The sequence below is a fragment of the Sander vitreus genome, chromosome 13 (genome assembly GCF_031162955.1).
Source record: "Sander vitreus isolate 19-12246 chromosome 13, sanVit1, whole genome shotgun sequence".
Lineage (NCBI taxonomy): Eukaryota > Metazoa > Chordata > Actinopteri > Perciformes > Percidae > Sander > Sander vitreus.
The window spans coordinates 29,361,015-29,381,504 of record NC_135867.1 but is presented as its reverse complement, the minus strand read 5'-3'; the positions used below and the strand labels follow the sequence as shown (position 1 = coordinate 29,381,504).

The 20,490-nt window shown below is 41.8% G+C and overlaps 1 protein-coding gene across 2 annotated transcripts in view; it reads left to right on the top strand.

Moving 5' to 3' along the window:
- The first annotated feature begins 268 nt into the window (after positions 1-268).
- Positions 269-20,490, top strand: part of cblb (Cbl proto-oncogene B, E3 ubiquitin protein ligase) — a 92,448-nt gene continuing 72,226 nt past the window's right edge. Inside the window, exons 1-3 of one of the 2 annotated variants that reach the window (XM_078265345.1) lie at positions 269-543; positions 2,055-2,232; positions 2,723-2,973. In XM_078265345.1, the coding sequence (XP_078121471.1) occupies positions 2,065-2,232; positions 2,723-2,973 (419 nt within the window). In that variant the 5' untranslated portion in view covers positions 269-543; positions 2,055-2,064. The remainder of the gene's footprint in view (positions 544-2,054; positions 2,233-2,722; positions 2,974-20,490) is intronic. The other variant, XM_078265344.1, reaches the window with a different exon arrangement.

Below are 20,490 nucleotides of genomic sequence, written 5' to 3'. Positions count from 1 at the left end.
AAGCCAGCCAGAACACAGGCAGACACTACAGGAAGTAAACAGCCTTCCTTCAGATTAAAGGATGAACATGTAGCCTACCATTGTTGGGTGAAAAGGACAAGTAGGCTAACATGGACAAGGACATTAGAATAACATGGTTGACTCAAAACACTTGAACGACAAAATTCAAGAAAAGATGAGTAAATATCGGCAATATGCAAATTGAATGTAAATGATTTTGTTCGCATATGGAGGCTTTATTTTGAAATGCGCAACTAAATATGTCATTTTTTAGAACTTTACACTTATGTGGCTGTACAAAACATTGCCTACTGTACAGATATCGGTCGGCGTTTATCCAACTCCTCAGACAGCAGCTGGGGAACAGCTTTTATAAGACGTCTATAAAATATGGAGGATTTTAGGTGAAGTAACGGGATTAAACACGCTGGATACTTTTCCTGCCACTCTTTCCCTCTGGACACTTGGACACTCCTTAATTTGTGTTCGCTGCATGTGGACCGAGTTCAGCAGGGATCCCAGCAGACGTTCCCTGGTGGTTTGGTAAGTTAGTACTTTTACCCCGCTAATGATCGATTAATGTGAGTTCCTGAAAGCTACAGTGACTGTAAAGGGATCTCTTGTTCTGGGCTTCTCGGGCGTGTGTGAGTTGCTCAGGCAGCTCAGTCAGAGTCGCCTTAAATTCAACCAACGGAAAATAAAATTGGATGGTACCTTAACAACAGCAAAACCCTAAGTAACACCAGATCAACGGAAGTTGTCATCACAAACCAATACTAGCACACCAACTCCATATACAGTAGGAGCACAACCAGTGATAACCCGGGTAAAGTAGCCTAATACTTAATCTGACCACACAATTAAAAACTACCGCAGTGTGTTACATGTAATCAGGTTGCAGTTTCATTTTGCAGTTAAATCACGAATTATTATGTGTGAAAATCACGTGATCATCTGTGGACAATAACAGTTCTGAGGGAAGACAACAGCATGCATAAAGAAAGGGGTAAACTGTCATGTCAAGGACCAACCAGACATACAGTATACACAAAACAATGAAGCCCACCCATACTAGGAGGCTATTATACAGTAAGCATTTAAAACAAGTTATTGTGTACAGGCTTTCGTCTAATGGGAATAGTCAGTAGCACATTCTCTCATAATAATAACCTCTAGTAAGTAAAATAACACTGAACTATTCTGCATTGAATTGTAGACCCTCTGAACCTTCAAAGACCTTTGGTGGTCCTTGAACCTCTTTCATAAACAGTCCTGTTAGGCATCAGTCAAAGAAAAAGAGACCTTTCAGGTTTCTGTTGAACAGTACTAAGGGTAACTAGAGCACTTAGAGAGTGCAGACCTCCGCCAAGGCATGCCCTATCTCAGTGTTTTATGATTAACAATTTGTATTATTATGTTTTTAAACTAAAGACGAAACATACAATTTACAACATAAACACATCCCCTCCCTTCCTGAACCCCCCTTCACCCCCACTAGTCATCACCACATATGCCGTAGGCCTCGGTTGTCAATTTAGGTACAAGACAAGATAAAATAATAACCATAATTTAATAGACAATACAATGAAATAATAACAAAATAGACAACAAACTGTAAACCAAATGGACATATTATGTATATGTGATAAAACAATAAACAGTAGCGCAGAGATGGAAAAGTGGCTGATGGCATGCCACTGTATTACAGCGGCAATTTGACATCGGCCAGTGAGACAGTGAAATTGCAACTTCCGTGTCCGTCACGCTTTGTAATGGGGCATAAGAATACTTTTTCCCATAGACCTACACGAGGAAAGAGACATCTGTAAATTAGTGGATGTTTTTCCAGCATCATAACCAAGCGAAACTATCAGAATTTGATCCAGTTGAGGAATTCTGTTAGAGAAACAATTGACAATAAAAATCAGCCAGAAGAGCAGAAAAACTAAAATATATCTATGGATAGGAACCAAACAATAGGACAACTGTGACTGATTATGTAACTAAAAAAAGGCCAATTTTACTGTCTGCAATAATGACTTTTTTTGGTTCAGTCTATAGAAAATGGCAACTGCTCTCAGTGGCCGAAACCCTGGAGGACGAGGACCGAACCGAAGTAAGGGTCGGATTTTAGGCATTTTTGATGCCATCCAGGATGCAGTGGGGCCAGTGAAACAAGCGGCTGCCGACCGGCGGACTGTGGAGAAAACCTGGAAACTCATGGATAAAGTTGTACGTTTGAAGTGATAAACCCATCAGACCTGTCTGCCAGATGGTGGACTTTGTTGTAGATGCACATGGAGAGGTGGAGATAATGCTAAAGGGGTGCACATGTGTTCTTTGATCATTTTCTGATTGCGTATTCGTATTAATTTAATTAAAGTATATGCTTTATACCCTCTAATGTTACACATGGCTGGTACATATTTGTCAAAATCTATGATAACTCATTAATGATGTGTCCAAGAACAGTTTATCACTGATTCTTTAAACCTAATTCAACCAGATTCTAAATGGCTGAACAAAGTTAATACCCAGATGTGTGTCTTTGCAATAAAGATAATAGGGGAATTTGCATAATACTCTTTAGATTATTGACCTGGTGACATCTTAGAGTTTGCCTTTGAGCAGATTAAACAGAGTTCAGAGCTCACTTTTTGTCATGTGGTAAACACAAATAAATGTTGGAGCAAGTAATCATTAATAGATTTCTTTGCCACAGGTCCGCCTTTGCCAAAATCCTAGACTCCAGCTGAAAAACAGTCCACCATACATCCTGGATATCTTACCTGATGCCTACCAGCACCTGCGGCTTACACTAGGCAAATATGAAGAGAACCAGAGACTCACACAGCTCAGTGAGAATGAGTACTTTAAAATCTACATTGATAGCCTTATGAGGAAATCCAAACGGGCCATCCGGCTCTTCAAAGAGGGAAAGGAGAGGATGTATGAGGAGCAGTCACAGGACAGGTAAGAGAACTTTTGATAAGAAAATATTTTTATCTTGATTATTTTTTACTTCATGGAGGCTTTTGTGATGACAATGGAGGGTGACCAAGCTCATGGTGTACAGAGGGAAAACCACCTCAAAGTTTACAGGTTTACGGATTACATTTATTTAGCTGACGTTGAAGATATCATTTTATTTTATGTACCAAGGCACAGTCTAAACATGAGTGTTCAGCCTGTGGTGGAAGAGGTTTAGAGTTTTTTCTGTGCGGATGTGATGTCATTGGGGAGCTGGTTCCATCATTGTGGAGCCAGGAAAGCCAACAGTTGTGACTTTGTAGAGCGGTAGCCAGGCCCCCTTTATAGTGAGGGCAGCAAGCCGTAGAGCCAGCTGAAAGTAGTAGCAGAGTGTAGTGGAGAGATGATCCTGTGATGGCTGGGTAAAGGGGAGTTAAACAGACAATCTGAAATATATTACAGTTGTGTTGATGATTTAGGCATTACAAATGTTCTTGTTTTGAGGGTACACTCTCTTCAGGTCTCCTATTCCCAAGGCTGTGTGCAGTATTCTGTGGGTTAAGCATGCAGTAGATGCTGCAGAAAGCTCTATTCAGCGGTCACTAACCTTTTAGAATAATGTAACAGACAGGATGTGAGTTGAGGCATTACTGCGCTCATTTTCTTACTCACTGACAACTGTGGTCACAGTGGCAAGAGATGACAGGACTTTCTGACTGTCATCTCTAGACCGACTAGGGTTTTCATCAGCATTTTTATTTTGATACATAACTGATGGAACATGGATTTATAGCTCAGCTTTGCACTTCAGATGTGCATCATATTACTGATTCTTTGAATCATCCTCCCACAGCATCAGTTAAATCCACAATTTATTCATATCAGTCACACTCAGGGCTTGACATTAGCACCCGCCTACCCGCCAAATGCGGGGTAAAATTTGGCAGTGGTGGGTAATGCAGTCATTCTTAATTGCCACTTTGGCGGGTGGCATATAGGCCTATATAACTATGTTATTGGAACACTGGTCGCTGGAGGACTGTGCCACCGCCTGACACAGAAGCACAGCTGTAATGTACTGCGCAGCGCACAGCCAAAGCATGGTGTTCTGGTTCGCCCCGGCTGTCACATGATCCCACACACCACCAGCAAGCCGTGGTGCACACTCTGCTTCTCCTGAACCGCAAGGTTCCGTAAAACATCCCCCAGAGTTCTGTTCAGCATGTACCCTGTATGGTGGGTTCAGCAACAGTTGCGTCTGTGACAGAAAAATATTTTGACAAGCGGTTTGTAACAGAAGTAGAGGGTGCACGACAACAGACTGTGCGCTCCACTGTGCCAGCTGCTCCTCTTGACTGACACACAAGTGCGTGCGCAAAACCACCTTCAATTCAAGTTTTTGCCAATTGCTTACACACTTGTTGCGGAATGTGTCAAAACTCTTCACACAAGCCAAATAAGACACAACACTTGGAGATAAATATCTCACTTGTATGTCAAGATGAAACTGCAATTTAAACGTAACAATCCTTTTTCAAAATGGCATTTTTGTAACAAAATGGTAAACACATGCACCACTTGAATTACTCTTTCAAAGCAGCAACAACACACTGATATACTTTATACAAAACACTGCTCTCTTTAGTACTTTGTATACCTATTTTCTCATACAGGCTTCTCTGAAAGATTGTTCCAGTACAGAACATCTACTTACATTTCAATGAACACACACATAGAAAGGCTTCAGAAAAAAATATCTACAAAAAATAACAAAGAAAAGTAGAATTACAGTACAGTAATCAATACAATAAATAAACTATAAATAAATATATTTGCAGTGAAATTGCAGTGCAAACGGGGGGGTTGTTGAACATTGTAATTGCAATGAAAGATTAATAAAAACATTCTTATAATAAAAAATAGTCAAGCCCTGGTCACATTGAATTTCAGAACTAAAACTGTGTGGTGATAAAAAGTAGTTTTCATAAGCAGTATATGATTAAAAAAAAGACTTCTTAATTCCAGAACTCAGTATACGTATCTTACGTTGCAAGTTACTAATATTAAAAGTAATTTAATCAAATGTAATATTGTTGTACTCAAGACATGACAGTGTACAATGTTGTTTGATCTCAGCCATGTCATCGTTACGAATACCTCATTATGGGCTGACAGCAGAGTGTGATGTGAGAGAGGTGATGATAGTGATCCTAAGTGAAAGGTTTGCCTATTTCACCAGGGTTACAGCAGAGCTGTCCTCTCCACGGTCTAATTTGTAAGCTGCGACGTGTCAAACACAGCATTGGTGGCCTGTAACCGTCATCCCACTGTGATTGTGATGTGTTAGACATGAGCCTGACTGACTCAGATTCAAGAGGGAGTGGGAGGTAAAGATGGAGAAGTAAAAGAGAGGAGAGTTGGAGGGAGAATAGAAAGCAGAGGCATACTCATCAGAAAATAAATGGTGCAGTGGTTTTTGGTTATCTGTGAATAGCAGCCTATGTGCTTTATCTTATCATTATACTAAAACGTCATATTACTGTAGTACTGGGATAGTCAAGTTGCTAACAGGAAGTTTGTCATTATCAAATTGTCAAACAAAATATAAAATTGCTTTTCCTCCCAAACTATTTATTTGGGATTATCACAATAAAATGTGCTTTGAACTTGCATGACTTTCTACCTAACAGTGACCTTATGATCACTTAGTATTAACAGGAGCAGCAGTAAGGATAAAGCCCTATTCGTCTTCGTGACCTCATGTAATTTAGAAATGATCCCCCCCATGTCTATGTTTTGTGCAGCCATTCGCAAAGGCTACGTTAAGTCTGTATTTTTACTCTCAAAACTTTCATTTATTATTGCCAACCAGCCAATATGACCCAAGATGCTGATTCACATGGGACTAATATTATCACACAACCTCTGTGTTTGGCGAAATATGTCTTGGTTTTGTCTTAGACTTGTTAGTATTTGCACTTTGACTTGGCCAATGGTCTCGCTAAATATTCTAGTTGGTCTCGGGCGAGTTCAGCGATATATGCTTTCTTTCCAAAGTATCTTCCTCCTTTAAAACCAAACCATTGAGAAAGTGTGCCTGTTTGGAAAACGGGTTTTGGTTTAATTCAAAATCCATCTGGAACGTTATTGGTCGCCTGGTATGTGCCTGGCTCCGTCATATGCCTCTGTGGAGCACCCACACGCGGAGGCATCAATCCTTTTCCATTTGGCCACAGACACAATGTGGGCGAGCACTTTGTACTATGGATTCTTCAGGACAAGTAATAGGTTCAAGAATGAGAACATGTCAATTGTGTGATTTTGTGATACCTGTGTTACTTGTTATTTTTTACATTTTCCATTGGTAGTCCAGAATGTTCTTGTTACACCAAAATAAAAAGATACCAGAATAAAAAGATTGCTCTACTTAAAGTGACTATATGTAACTTTTTTGTCATCTGACGATCATAAATGACCTGTAACAGGAAACGAGACGAATAGTGAAAAGAACTTTTTATATATTTTTTATTAATGCCTTTTCCCGGGTCCGATTATTCCCGCAAAGTCACAGAATTATTTACGGCAGGTAGACGGCGCAACAATAACACATTCTGACAGGTCACTGATTTCGGTGTAACACCGGAAAAGCCTGTGTTAGTGAGTATCCAGCCAGGTAAAGGTAGCAGGAAATTTCCTTATATAGGCCTAATTGTATTTTAATTTTATTTTAGAAGTTATCCGAGTAAGGTATGGCTGATTCTTGGGCAGGAACATCACAGAAAAAAAGGAAATTAAACGAAGAACTAAAAGCTAAAAGGGAAAGTGACAGACAACGGGCGAAACCCAAATCAATCTCAGTACGGACGCTTTATTCCTTTTAGTCCGTGTTTGTGTTGGCCTACTATTTTCTTTTCCCTTGTCCCCCTGTAACGTTACTTGTGTAAAGCGTCCTTTGGTTTCATGAAATGCGCTTTATTAATCTAAGTTTATATTACCTTAGTTGCTACAACAATCTCTTAATGCTTTGGCTCGTGACACAGTGACAGTGAAAACATTACCCGGTTTAACTCACGATGCATCCAGGATAAGTTACCGTATGCAACACTTGAAATGCAACGATGCATCTGCAACGTATTCTCTTAATGTAAATGATGGATTTTCTGTCTGTGCAAAATATTCATCGCGACTGTATGACCTCCCGGTAACGCTAACTCAGTGTGTAATACAGTGGGCAATACAGCACCGTAAAGAAAACGTGTGGTAAAAACACTACCGCTTTGTTACATATAGTCACTTTGAAGTCAATAATATGGCCTACGTTGGCATTGGCGTTGGCGTGGCCAGTGAGGTTACTCTGCACTTGCTTTTTGATCATTACAACTAATTATGCAAAATTATCAACATTTGTCATTAAGTCCAACAAAACGTAAAATTGCTTTCCCTCCCAACCATTTATTTTGGATTATCACAATGAAAGGGAATTTTGTTTCTTATTCCTATCGTTCATTAAACAGTGTGTGCAAGAGAAGAGCTTGAGTTATGGGTATGAAAGGCTCCAGTGATTCTCAGGAGCTCTCTCTGGTTGCCATGTGCAGAGCAGAGGGAAAATCCCCATGCACTTTACATCCTGTTTATAAATTTCCTCTCAGGTTGAGCTCTCAAATAGTCACCCAGCTGATTTTTTTGATCTAACTGTGTGTTAACAGTGTTTGCAGTAAACACTATACATTGTTGTTGTACTTTAACTTTGTTTGTCGGACTGAGTTGAATCACTTGATAAGTTATTCTGTGCATTGTATTTATCAGTTTCTTTTGGTAGTTACATACTATGTCAAGATTTAAATGGCAACTCACTTCATCTCCCCAAGAAACACAACCCTACCTTCAACCTCTCACATTTTAAGCAGGTTTAAACAGGCATTACAAGTAGACAAGTATATGTCTAATCCCCAGCTTTCAACATAGCATCTTTCATACTTGCAATAGATTAGTTAAGAGTCATGCAGGATGTGTCAGCCGTCCTGATAGATGGACTGAATTCTTTATGATAAGCAGTTAGAGAAGTGTAGTTGTTAAAGCATAATATGTTAAGAAAGTAAAACCTTCAGCATTGTTACTGTGCTTATTCCTCTTTCTTTAATGAAAACTAAAACCATTACCTAAAACATTACTGAATACTGACACTTCATTTTTATTAAAAACGTTACAAACAGTACAATATCCAGTCGATGTTGCATTACATGTAGAGCTGGGCAATATATCGATATTCTATCGATATCGTGATATGAGACTCTTGTCTCATATCGTCTTAGATTTTGGATAACGTAATATCGTAATATAGCATAAGTGTTGTCTTTTCCTGGTTTTAAAGGCTGCATTACAGTAAAGTGATGTCATTTTCTGAACTTACCAGACTGTTGTAACTGTTCTATTATTTGCCTTTTCCCCACTTAGTCATTATATCCACATTACTGATGATTATTTATCAAAAATCTCATTGTGTGAATATTTTGTGAAAGCACCAATAGTCAACACTACAATATCGTTGTGGTATCGATATTGAGGTATTTGGTCAAAAATATTGTGATATTTGATATTCTCCATATCGCCCAGCCCTAATTACATGGACACATTATTGCATTACTGGCAAAAAACATTTGTATGACTGTTTCAGGATTTGATTTCAGTATTGATTGGTGTTATTGACTTTATTGCATTTTCTTGTTTCTTGTTGCATTGTCTGCTAAAAGTAGACGGAGTGAGAAGTTTTTAGCAGCTTCTTGTCTCCTTCACTGCTTTGACACATGCATACAGGCATACCACTTCTGTGGTGTGGCTCATTTCGCAGGCAGCAGGGTGTAATGTGAACAGGAAGACCGTCCTTCAACCAGAGGTCTTGTTGTCTGCAAGCTTCATCCCTGTGGAAGTGACCAGCTCCAGGGGTGCTGTTTTGAGAACACAGGGATTAATGGCCAGTATTTTTAAAGTAAATTACTATTGTTATGAATGTGCTAAACTAATCGGGCTTGTTAAAACCCCAAAGAGCACTGCCACTAAAGGTTAGCCTGTTAATTGGCTCTGTTCTGTCGGTGTACTTGCCGGGCCAGCCCTGCTCCTCCTTTGTTGTAGCAGTTCAGATAAAAAAAGGTGTATATACAACATGTTGTAGTGTTGGAAACAAGAAAGTATTTCGGTCCTTAGTCTTTCGTAGCGTTCTTCGTTTAGCGACATCTGTTCTACAGCCGTTCGCTTGAGGCCTGGTCTTTTCGACTCACCTCCAGCTGGAAGCAACCTTCTCCAAAACCGCAATTCTCGCACACACCTGTGACACCTGTTTTTATTTTATTTATTTTTTTATTTTCTCTTTTCTTGTTTTTTTCACTTTTTCCAGGTTTTTCTAAAATTCCCACACCACTATCTATACACAATCTTATTTACACATACTTATTTAAACAATTTGATAAAACCTGCAACAATATCAGTACTATCAAAAATCTAATTTTCCTCTTAGGAATGAAACACTACAGAAGTGTGCAACAGTAAACCGGAAACTCACATAGGTTGATTCTCAGGGCGGTTCCCAAAATGGAATCTGTAATTCACCTCTCTCTTAAGATCAGTCAAGGGCTCAGCAACAACAACAGAGTCAGGAACAAATCTCCGGTAGAAACCACACATACCCAACACTCCTACTGCTCCACTAAGCAGCGCATAAGCTAACTCCTCCCTCCGGATCTACAGCTTAAAGGGTGGTGGCCTATATGGATGTTGGTCATTTGGGATAGAATAGCCTACATCTACATCGTGGACAGCTAACGTCGTACACCTTGGGACATCGTGGAAAAGGGGGAAGACGTTACTCCAAAGTAGCACTTCCAAACTTTGGATGCTGAACCAAATTAGCCTGAGCATCGGAAGACTCTTATTGTAGCTGTGATAGTTTGCACGTGTTTGACGAAATGACAGTGATGCTGTGTGCTCTAACGCTAATACTAAAATTGTTTTTATACAGTGGAGGTGTTATGTTAATGATGGCTCCAGGGCGTCATTGAGGCAGAAATGGTAAAAAAGTTTAACAGTCTTAACTCCACAATTCAGTACAATTTACAGTCTTTTCACATGTTTTTAACAATAATGTGTTTAGAAAGAAATCACTTACGTACCTGGACTTTAATTATACTTACTGGCAATTGTTTGATGTGATTCAGCTCAAAAGATAATTAACTTGCCATAGAAGCAGTAAACCCCCGAGTACAATCAAGTAATTCTGGCAATGAAACAATGACTGTAATCACAGTGAATGTTCTCTCTCTCTGCTACTTAGTTTATTCTCTCACGACCAAACTATGCGTAAATATAGTTTCCAACACATTTGGTTTCATTATTATTAACTTACATCTCGTATCACATCTGTCTCCAGGGACACTCATGGAAAAAAACTTCAACCGTTCTTGTACAAAGTTACATATTGCACAGAAACGTTGTGTTTGCACTTTTATTAATTGTCTGAAGTTATAATTGTCACTTAAGCCTGAAAAACAATGCTTTTGTAGCTTTTTTAATCAAAATATCCAAGAGCCCCTAATGTGAGTCTGCAGTCTCTGTTAGGCAATTTGGTTTCCTTGACATTTTTTTAAAAGATCCTTTTAATTAGCTCTTTTCTAGGACAAACCTTTGGCACCATAACACCATTACACATCGGCAATGACTGAACTCGTACTCTCTGCATTAGTAAAGAGGGATCAGTGTAGAAGATCAGTCACTTCCTTACTTAGGATGAAATACAGTCAGGTCCATAAATATTGGGACATCGACACAATTCTAATCTTTTTGGCTCTATACATCACCACAATGGAGTTGAAATGAAACGAACAAGATGTGCTTTAACTGCAGACTTTCAGCTTTAATTTGAGGGTATTTACATCCAAATCAGGTGAACGGTGTAGGAATTACAACAGTTTGTATATGTGCCTCCCACTTTTTAAGGGACCAAAAGTAATGGGACAGATTAACAATCATAAATCAAACTTTCACTTTTTAATACTTGGTTGCAAATCCTTTGCATTCAGTTACAGCCTGAAGTCTGGAACGCATAGACATCACCAGACGCTGGGTTTCATCCCTGGTGATGCTCTGCCAGGCCTCTACTGCAACTGTCTTCAGTTCCTGCTTGTTCTTGGGGCATTTTCCCTTCAGTTTTGTCTTCAGCAAGTGAATCGCATGCTCAATCGGATTCAGGTCAGGTGATTGACTTGGCCATTGCATAACATTCCACTTTTTTCCCTTAAAAAACTCTTTGGTTGCTTTCGCAGTATGCTTCGGGTCATTGTCCATCTGCACTGTGAAGCGCCATCCAATGAGTTCTGAAGCATTTGGCTGAATATGAGCAGATAATATTGCCCGAAACACTTCAGAATTCATCCTGCTGCTTTTGTCAGCAGTCACATCATCAATAAATACAAGAGAACCAGTTCCATTGGCAGCCATACATGCCCACCCCATGACACTACCACCACCATACTTCACTGATGAGGTGGTATGCTTTGGATCATGAGCAGTTCCTTTCCTTCTCCATACTCTTCTCTTCCCATCACTCTGGTACAAGTTGATCTTTGTCTCATCTGTCCATAGGATGTTGTTCCAGAAGTGTGAAGGCTTTTTTAGATGTTGTTTGGCAAACTCTAATCTGGCCTTCCTGTTTTTGAGGCTCACCAATGGTTTACATCTTGTAGTGAACCCTCTGTATTCACTCTGGTGAAGTCTTCTCTTGATTGTTGACTTTGACACACATACACCTACCTCCTGGAGAGTTTTCTTGATCTGGCCAACTGTTGTGAAGGGTGTTTTCTTCACCAGGGAAAGTATTCTTCGGTCATCCACCACAGTTGTTTTCCGTGGTCTTCCGGGTCTTTTGGTGTTGCTGAGCTCACCGGTGCGTTCTTTCTTTTTAAGAATGTTCCAAACAGTTGATTTGGCCACACCTAATGTTTTTGCTATCTCTCTGATGAGTTTGTTTAGATTTTTCAGCCTAATGATGGGTTGCTTCACTGATAGTGACAGCTCTTTGGATCTCATATTGAGAGTTGACAGCAACAGATTCCAAATGCAAATAGCACACTTGAAATGAACTCTGGACCTTTTATCTGCTCCTTGTAAATGGGATAATGAGGGAATAACACACACCTGGCCATGGAACAGCTGAGCAGCCAATTGTCCCATTACTTTTGGTCCCTTAGAAAGTGGGAGGCACATATACAAACTGTTGTAATTCCTACACCGTTCACCTGATTTGGATGTAAATACCCTGCAGACTTTCAGCTTTAATTTGATTAAAGCTGAAAGTCTGCAGTTAAAGCACAGTTCGTTTCATTTCAACTCCATTGTGGTGGTGTATAGAGCCAAAAAGATTAGAATTGTGTCGATGTCCCAATATTTATGGACCTGACTGTACATTATGGTCAACAATGCACGGTGGCAGTTAATTTTTAAAACAGCTGATATCTTTTCTGAGATGAAAACTTCTCGGGCCAGAGACCTGCCACCACAGCATAAAATGACATTGACAAACACGAGAGCTGTGGCTTTCATTACTTACTGCTGCAAAGGATCAATTCCCTGCATGAGATGTCAGTTGCTGAGGCTGAGCTGTAAAACATAAAGTTGCTCATACAAGATATCTGCCTCGCCTTTAGAAATCTCCCTTTCTTTACTGAAGGTTAGGTCAACTTGTTTTTTTTCCCAGGATGATCCCATGAAAGCAGACTTTTACAGTCAATCAATAAGCTTTAAGTAGAATAATAACATAATTACAGTGCTGCCACTGAAGTGCTCATAGAGTACAGCAAACTCTTTAATGCCCTTGCCCTTCATGCGATACAGCCACAGAGCACATCTGAAGTGATTTGCACAGCAGAGCGTTTTATAGCCGTTCTGACAAGCATGGCTTTAGCAGCTTCCTAAAGTGATTGTCTCTAAATCAGATGGATTAAAAGTGCACTTCTTTTGCCAGGAAGCAGAGTGTTGCAGGACAATCTGACCTCCCTCCCTCCTCCATCCATCTACCCCGCCCGCCCCCATCTGATTGTGAATATCTCCTGACTCATGTTGCATTGACATGTTGAGAAACCTGCTCTGTATTTTCAACTTTTTGATGTGACCAACACTAGTGATGGTGAATCTACAATCAGTATTTTGGCTTTAAGAATGAATGCAGAAAAGGTCTTTCTAGATGACTCCATCACTTGCTGAATTATTTCTTTAGAGAAATGAGCCACATGAGTGGATTAAATCTAATTTTTTCTAGTAGCAAATAACTCATTTGTGATTTGCTGACTCTGTACGTACCAAGGTACAGTGTAGCTCAGTGCTAAGTCTAATTGCCAGTTTATCAGGGGAATTATTTTAATAATTATGTAAGGGAAATATGGAGGCTTACTTTTAAATCTTCCTGATTAGAGGTTGTGGTAATACTTCATCATTCAGAATTATTCATCAGAAACAACAATCATTTAGAAACAATCACCATTTTTGAGATAAATACAAGTCTGGCAAGCCTCTCAAGTTTAAGGAGGAAAAGATGTTGATGAGTGAAGAGTTATTTTTTGTATTAAATGAAAAAGATGTGATGTGAAGTGACTGTAAACAAAGTTCTGGGGTCTTATATTGTAGCTCTAGAATCTGCATGGCTGCCAACTAGTTGCACAGACCCTGCAGTGTTCCCAGGGTATGAAGAGTTGTTCTGTTATGGTGGGTTATATTGCTTACTGTATTTACCAGCTGTCACGCTGGTATTGTTTTTTTACCTTGTGAGTCTGTGTGTGTCTGTCTGTCTTTCACCGCAATAGCATCACAACCGTGTAAAAAACAATGACGAAACATTGCAAGTGTGTAGTTGAGATCAAAATGAAGTTTTCAAAGATGGGTGTGATCCAAGGGCGCCGGAAGTATGAGGGTATAGTAGGTAAGGGGCAACCCCACTTTCCACCCCTGGCCCGATCTGGCATTGCGGCTGGTGTGATCCTATAGCAAGAGCTCTAGTTCTCTATTTTAACTGGTTTCCTACCTGCTGTGGTGCCATCTGTTGAAATCTCTGAAGTCACTTAATCCAGACTTTCCTCATGTTGATAATAATATTTAAAGAGTTTAGATTAAAGATCAAGTTACTCCATTGTACATACTCATATACAGTGCCCAGAGCGACTGGAGAAACGTGCGCAACTGCCAGCAACGAAACTACCTGTACAACGTGCTGGAGAGCCCGAGAGCCTGGGCATTCAGCTACGATTTTTGTGAATGTATATTCTCATCATTTGCATGTAGGGTAGTCTGTGGAGTTGCACACCTGTTGATGCTGTTCCACCTGCTCTGCAAGAACCATAGACTGTAAAAATAATGGACGTAGCATCTTATAAATTTAAACGTTAAAGCCAACAAGCTAGCATATGTCTTAGGTCTTCTAGTTTCATATGATACAGACAAAGATGGATGGATTTTGTGAATTGATTTTGGATTATTCAAATGAAAATAGATTTAAATCGGAAAATTGATTTTTAAAACCCAGCCCTATTCTTGAGATACAAGACAACCAGACGCGCGCACACACACACACACACACACACACACACACACACACACACACACACACACACACACACACACACACACACACACACACACACACAGAGGTATAGATGGAAGTGATGTTGTTGAGTTATTGAGCTGAAAGGACAGAAAGAAAAACTTCAGTGTTCAGGGTTCAGTGTCTTGCTCAGGGACACTTTGACATGTTACCAGAGGAAGGGATTGAACCGCCAGTCTTGTGGTTGAGGGGTGACCTCTGATCCACAGCCACCCCAAAGTGTTTTTTCTGCCTTAAAGGATCAGTTTGCAGTTAACTGACAGTGTAAAATGAGACGTTTTCTTTGTCTGTCTGTCATTTAATATATATAATATAAACAGTTGTGCTGATGTCACACGTTCCCATGGAAGGCTTTAAAGGCCTGAGCTTTGCTGAGATGAGTAAGCTTCCAGAGAGTAGAACCATCTGGGGAGGATGTGGAGCACCAGAGGAGGAAGCCAGGATGCTTCAGTCAGGAACCAAGAGGCTCAGAGCACGGGGGAGGTGTGTATGTATGTTTGTGTGTGTGTTTGTGTTTGTGTCTGTGTGTGTGTGTGGGTCATGGTCATTGCTGGGCTTACTCACTGCACTCTGACTAAGGTTTACTCTCAATCTGCTGACACTCATTGTGTGTAATGGACACGGAGGAGTATTTCCTTCATGACTCGATGTACTTAAAACAACATATTTCCTAAACTCGCTCATGACCTTTACTTAAACTGCTGTAAACAAAGGATTACAAATACAACCATAATCACCTCACACTCACGCAAGTTAGACCAATGAATGTTCGCAGATCATTTGATACAATGATTTGAATATGACCAGTTGTGACCTTTTACGTGTAGAGTTTGTACATTCTCTGAGTGGTTACGTCTGGTTTCCTACCACAGTTCAAACCATAGGCTGTAAAAATAATGGACAAAGCGTCCGGGCCTGAAAAGCAAAGCCAATGCGGAAGTTCCTTAAAGGTTCTATGACATGCTGCTTTTTGGATGCTTTTATATAGGCCTTAGTGGTCCCCTAATACTGTATCTGAAGTCTCTTTTATATAGACCTTAGTGGTCCCCTAATACTGTATCTGAAGTCTCTTTTATATAGGCCTTAGTGGTCCCCTAATACTGTATCTGAAGTCTCTTTCCCGAAATTCAGCCTTGGTGCAGAATTACAGCCACTAGAGCCAGTCCCACAATGAGCTTTCTTTAGTATGTGCCATTTCTGTGTCTGTAGCTTTAAATGCTATTGAGGAGGAGAGAGGGGGGGCAAGGTGGAGGGTGGGGGTGTGGCCTTGGCCAACTGCCACTTTGCTCCTTTGCAAGCCATGATGTCTCTCTCTTTCTCATGGGCAGGCCAAATTCTCTGGGCGGGCAAAGCAGAGAAAGGGGAGGTAATCTACCTCCTTATGACGTCATAAAGGGAAGATTCCAGATCAGCCCATCTGAGCTTTCATTTTCTCAAAGGCAGAGCAGGATACCCAGGGCTTGGTTTACACCTATTGCCATTTCTAGCCACTGGGGGACCATAGGCAGGCTGGGGGAACTCATATTAATGTTAAAAAAACTCATAAAGTGAAATGTTCATGCCATGGGACCTTTAAGCCTGCATTCTATCCAATTTCCAGCAGGGGGCGATTCCACTGGCTCTAAAAAGAAGTCCGTTTCTATGGAAGTCTTTGATTTATTAACTCAGTAAACATTTTCATAATGAGTTTATGATATCAATTGCTATTTTCAAGTCTACTTCAATACAGCATGATGTTCATTTTCTAAATTAGGTCACTTTTTTATATAGATATGTAAGCAGGAGATGAAGGCTTAGCAATGCTAACCATGACACTGTGGACATTAAAATAGACCTGAACTTTGTTCAAGTGTTGTCCATGTTTTCATCTTAAACTTTGACCCTCTCACTGTGTGTTTTCATTTCAGATTATAGCATGTCATTAACTAGCACTTCTATCCTACGCTAGCTTCTGAAGGTAAACTGTTTTTGCTGCTGAGTCAGTTTGACATCCTGGATATCCTTCAATCGCATATTCTAGACCCCAGTGAATATCTGTGCACCACAATTTAGCACATTGACCATACACGTCCAGCCACGTACTGGGTTTCGACTGAGTCTTGTTTCAAATGAATTGCTTTTAGGAGCTAATTTTCCCTCTTTCCTCTCTTTCTCTCTGTCCTAAAGGATGGAATCCTGTGGTTCTTTTCTGTGACAAATGATTTGCCTGAATATTTTATGCTAATAACAATCCCAAGAAATAATTAAATCAGTGACTCCACTGACTGACTGCCCTTCTTTTCCCATTTTTAGGGCCTGAGCACAAAGGTGCCCAACGGGCTGCGAGGATTATAATTTTTCTGCTGCGCAATCACATTTTTGAGGCCTTTAGGATGCTGAAAAACTCACAAATTTGAACATGTCAGACCTGGCGAAAATTGCAAAGCTCTGTAGTGATTTAGCTCGGGTGTTGTGGTTGTGGACATTTCTGTTGCCTGTTTTATTATTTCTGTATGTTTCCTGTTTTTGTATATTTATTCTGTATATTTCTGTTCCGTTGTGTGAATTTATCCTGTTTTGTGCATTCTGTTCTCTGTGTATATTTCTGTTTCCTGTTTTATTTTGATAGTCTGGTTTTCTGTCTTGTATTGTCCAGTTTTACGTCTTGTGTTTTCCTGCCTTTGTTGATTACCCTGTCTCTCCTACTGTGTTTCACCTCCTGTCACCTGCCTCATTACCCAGTGTATTTAGCCCTTGTGTCTCCCTTGTCTCTTGTCAGATTTTTTTGTGTCCATTCTGCGGCCGTTTGTGTCCGTGCCCTGCCAGCCTGCGTGTGTTCATGTCTGGTTAGTTTGTGTCAGCTCTTGTCTGTTTTTGTTTGTTCCTGGTTTTTTACTCCCTTGCTTTTTGGATGCCTTTTGTCTTAATCTTTTGGAATTGTTTTTTTGCCTCCCGTTACTCCCAGGACTCCCTTGGTTGATTTTTGTGGTTTTGTGGCTCAAACCATCTCCTGCCTGCCTGCCTCTCCCTGCGTTTGGGTCCTCTTTCCCCCGCTCACCATCACATCGGGCGTGGTCAGCAAGCTCTATAGCACCCCCTAACGCACGCCATGGTTCGACAAAGGTTCTTTGAACTTCATGAAATTTAGTGGGAACATTATTCTAATCTTGAGGAACGTATATCATTTTTTTGATTTTTTTTCTCCTGACAGGAAGTCAGCCATCTTGGATTTCATGTGTTCATTTTTATTTTATGAACACGTGTTTGAGGACTTTAGGATGCACGAAAACTCTCATAATTTTGCAGCCACGTTCGAAAAAAGTTAATACTTCGATTTGATATCACATTTAGGCTTGGGCGTGGCATGATGGCTCTATAACCCCCCTTAATCAGTTTGCAAAAAATAATTTTGTTTGAGCAAACAAAAACCTATTCCATCCATCTTCATCCGCTTATCCGGGGTCGGGTCGCGGGGGTAGCAGCTCCAGCAGGGGACCCCAAACTTCCCTTTCCCGGGCCACATTAACCAGCTCCGACTGGGGGATCCAGAGGCGTTCCCAGGCCAGGTTAGAGATATAATCCCTCCACCTAGTCCTGGGTCTCCCCCGAGGCCTCCTCCCAGCTGGACGTGCCTGGAACACCTCCCTAGGGAGGCGCCCAGGGGGCATCCTTACCAGATGCCCGAACCACCTCAACTGGCTCCTTTCGACGCAAAGGAGCAGCGGCTCTACTCCGAGCTCCTCACGGGTAACTGAGCTTCTCACCCTATCTCTAAGGGAGACGCCAGCTACCCTCCTGAGGAAACCCATTTCGGCCGCTTGTACCCTGGATCTTGTTCTTTCGGTCATGACCCAGCCTTCATGACCATAGGTGAGGGTAGGAACAAAAACTGACCAGTAGATTGAGAGCTTTGCCTTCTGGCTCAGCTCTCTTTTCGTCTAACGGTGCGATAAATTGAATGTAATACCGCACCTGCTGTGCCGATTCTCCGACCAATCTCCCGCTCCATTGTCCCCTCACTCGCGAACAAGACCCCAAGGTACTTGAACTCCTTCACTTGGGGTAAGGACTCATTCCCTACCTGGAGAAGGCACTCCATCGGTTTCCTGCTGAGAACCATGGCCTCCGATTTAGAGGTGCTGATCCTCATCCCAGCCGCTTCACACTCGGCTGCGAACCGATCCAGTGAGTGCTGAAGGTCACAGGCCGATGATGCCATCAGGACCACATCATCTGCAAAAAAGCAGCGATGAGATCCCCAGCCCACCGAACTGCAACCCCTCTCCACCCCGACTACGCCTCGATATCCTGTCCATAAATACTACAAACAGGATTGGTGACAAGCGCAGCCCTGGCGGAGGCCAACTCTCACCTGAAACGAGTCCGACTTACTGCCGAGAACCCGGACACAGCTCTCGCTTTGGTCGTACAGAGATTGGATGGCCCTGAGAAGGACCCCTCACCCCGTACTCCGCAGCACCTCCCACAGTATCTCCCGGGGCACCCGGTCATACGCCTTCTCCAGATCCACAAAACACATGTAGACTGGTTGGGCATACTCCCAGGCTCCCTCCAGGATCCTTGCGAGATTAAAGATCTGGTCCGTTGTTCCCACGACCAGGGACGGAATCCGCATTGTTCCTCTTCAACCTGAGATTCGACTATCGACCGAACCCTCCTTTCCAGCACCTTGGAGTAGACTTTACCGGGAGGCTGAGAAGTGTGATACCCCTGTAATTGGCACACACCCTCTGGTCCCCCTTTTTTAAAAGGGGAACCACCACCCCGGTCTGCCACTCCTTAGGCACCGTCCCAGACTTCCACGCAATGTTGAAGAGGCGTGTCAGCCAAGACAACCCCTCCACACCCAGAGCTTTAAGCATTTCTGGACGGATCTCATCAATTCCTGGGGGCTTTGCCACTGTGGAGTTGTTTAACTACCTCAGCAACCTCCACCAGGGAAATTGATGCCAATCCCCCCCCTCATCCTCCAGCTCTGCCTCTACCATAGAGGGCATATTAGTCGGATTTAGGAGTTCCTCAAAGTGCTCCTTCCACCGCCCTATTACCTCCTCAGTTGAGGTCAACAGTGTCCCATCCTTACTGTACACAGCTTGGATGGTTCTCCGCTCCCCCTCCTGAGGTGGCGAACGGTTTTCCAGAAGCACCTTGGTGCCGACCGAAAGTCCTTCTCCATGTCTTCTCCGAACTTCTCCCACACCCTCTGCTTTGCCTCTTTCACGGCAGAGGCTGCAGCCCTTCGGGCCCTTCGGTACCTTGCAACTGCCTCCGGAGTCGTCTGGGATAACATATCCCGGAAAGACTCCTTCTTCAGTCGGACGGCTTCCCTGACCACCGGTGTCCACCACGGTGTTCGTGGGTTACCGCCCCTTGAGGCACCTAAGACCCTAAGACCACAGCTCCTCACCGCAGCTTCAGCAATGGAAACTTTGAACATTGTCCACTCGGGTTCAATGCCCCCAGCCTCCACAGGGATGCACGAAAAGCTCCGCCGGAGGTGTGAGTTGAAAGTCTGTCGGACAGGGGCCTCCTCCAGACTCCTATTCCATGCTCAATAAATGTATTTGCATGTTTGCTATTATCCATATTAACGTGCAATAATAAGCTCTCTCACGCAGTTTACTCGTGCCCTCTCAAAAACTCTTTCTCTGCACTCTGTGCGCGCTCAACTGTTGACACACTCGCTCAAATTTTCACAGTGTTATAAGTGTGCCACAAAACCAACCAATCGGAGAATTAAAGGTCAATTCTGATTGCATATACTGACTACAGTGGAGCTGTTCGACTAACATTACTGGATTAAAACACATTTTGGTCAGTATTTTGTATTATTGACTTAGCTATAGCTGACGGAGGGGGTGGAGACTTGTTCTTTGGTGTTA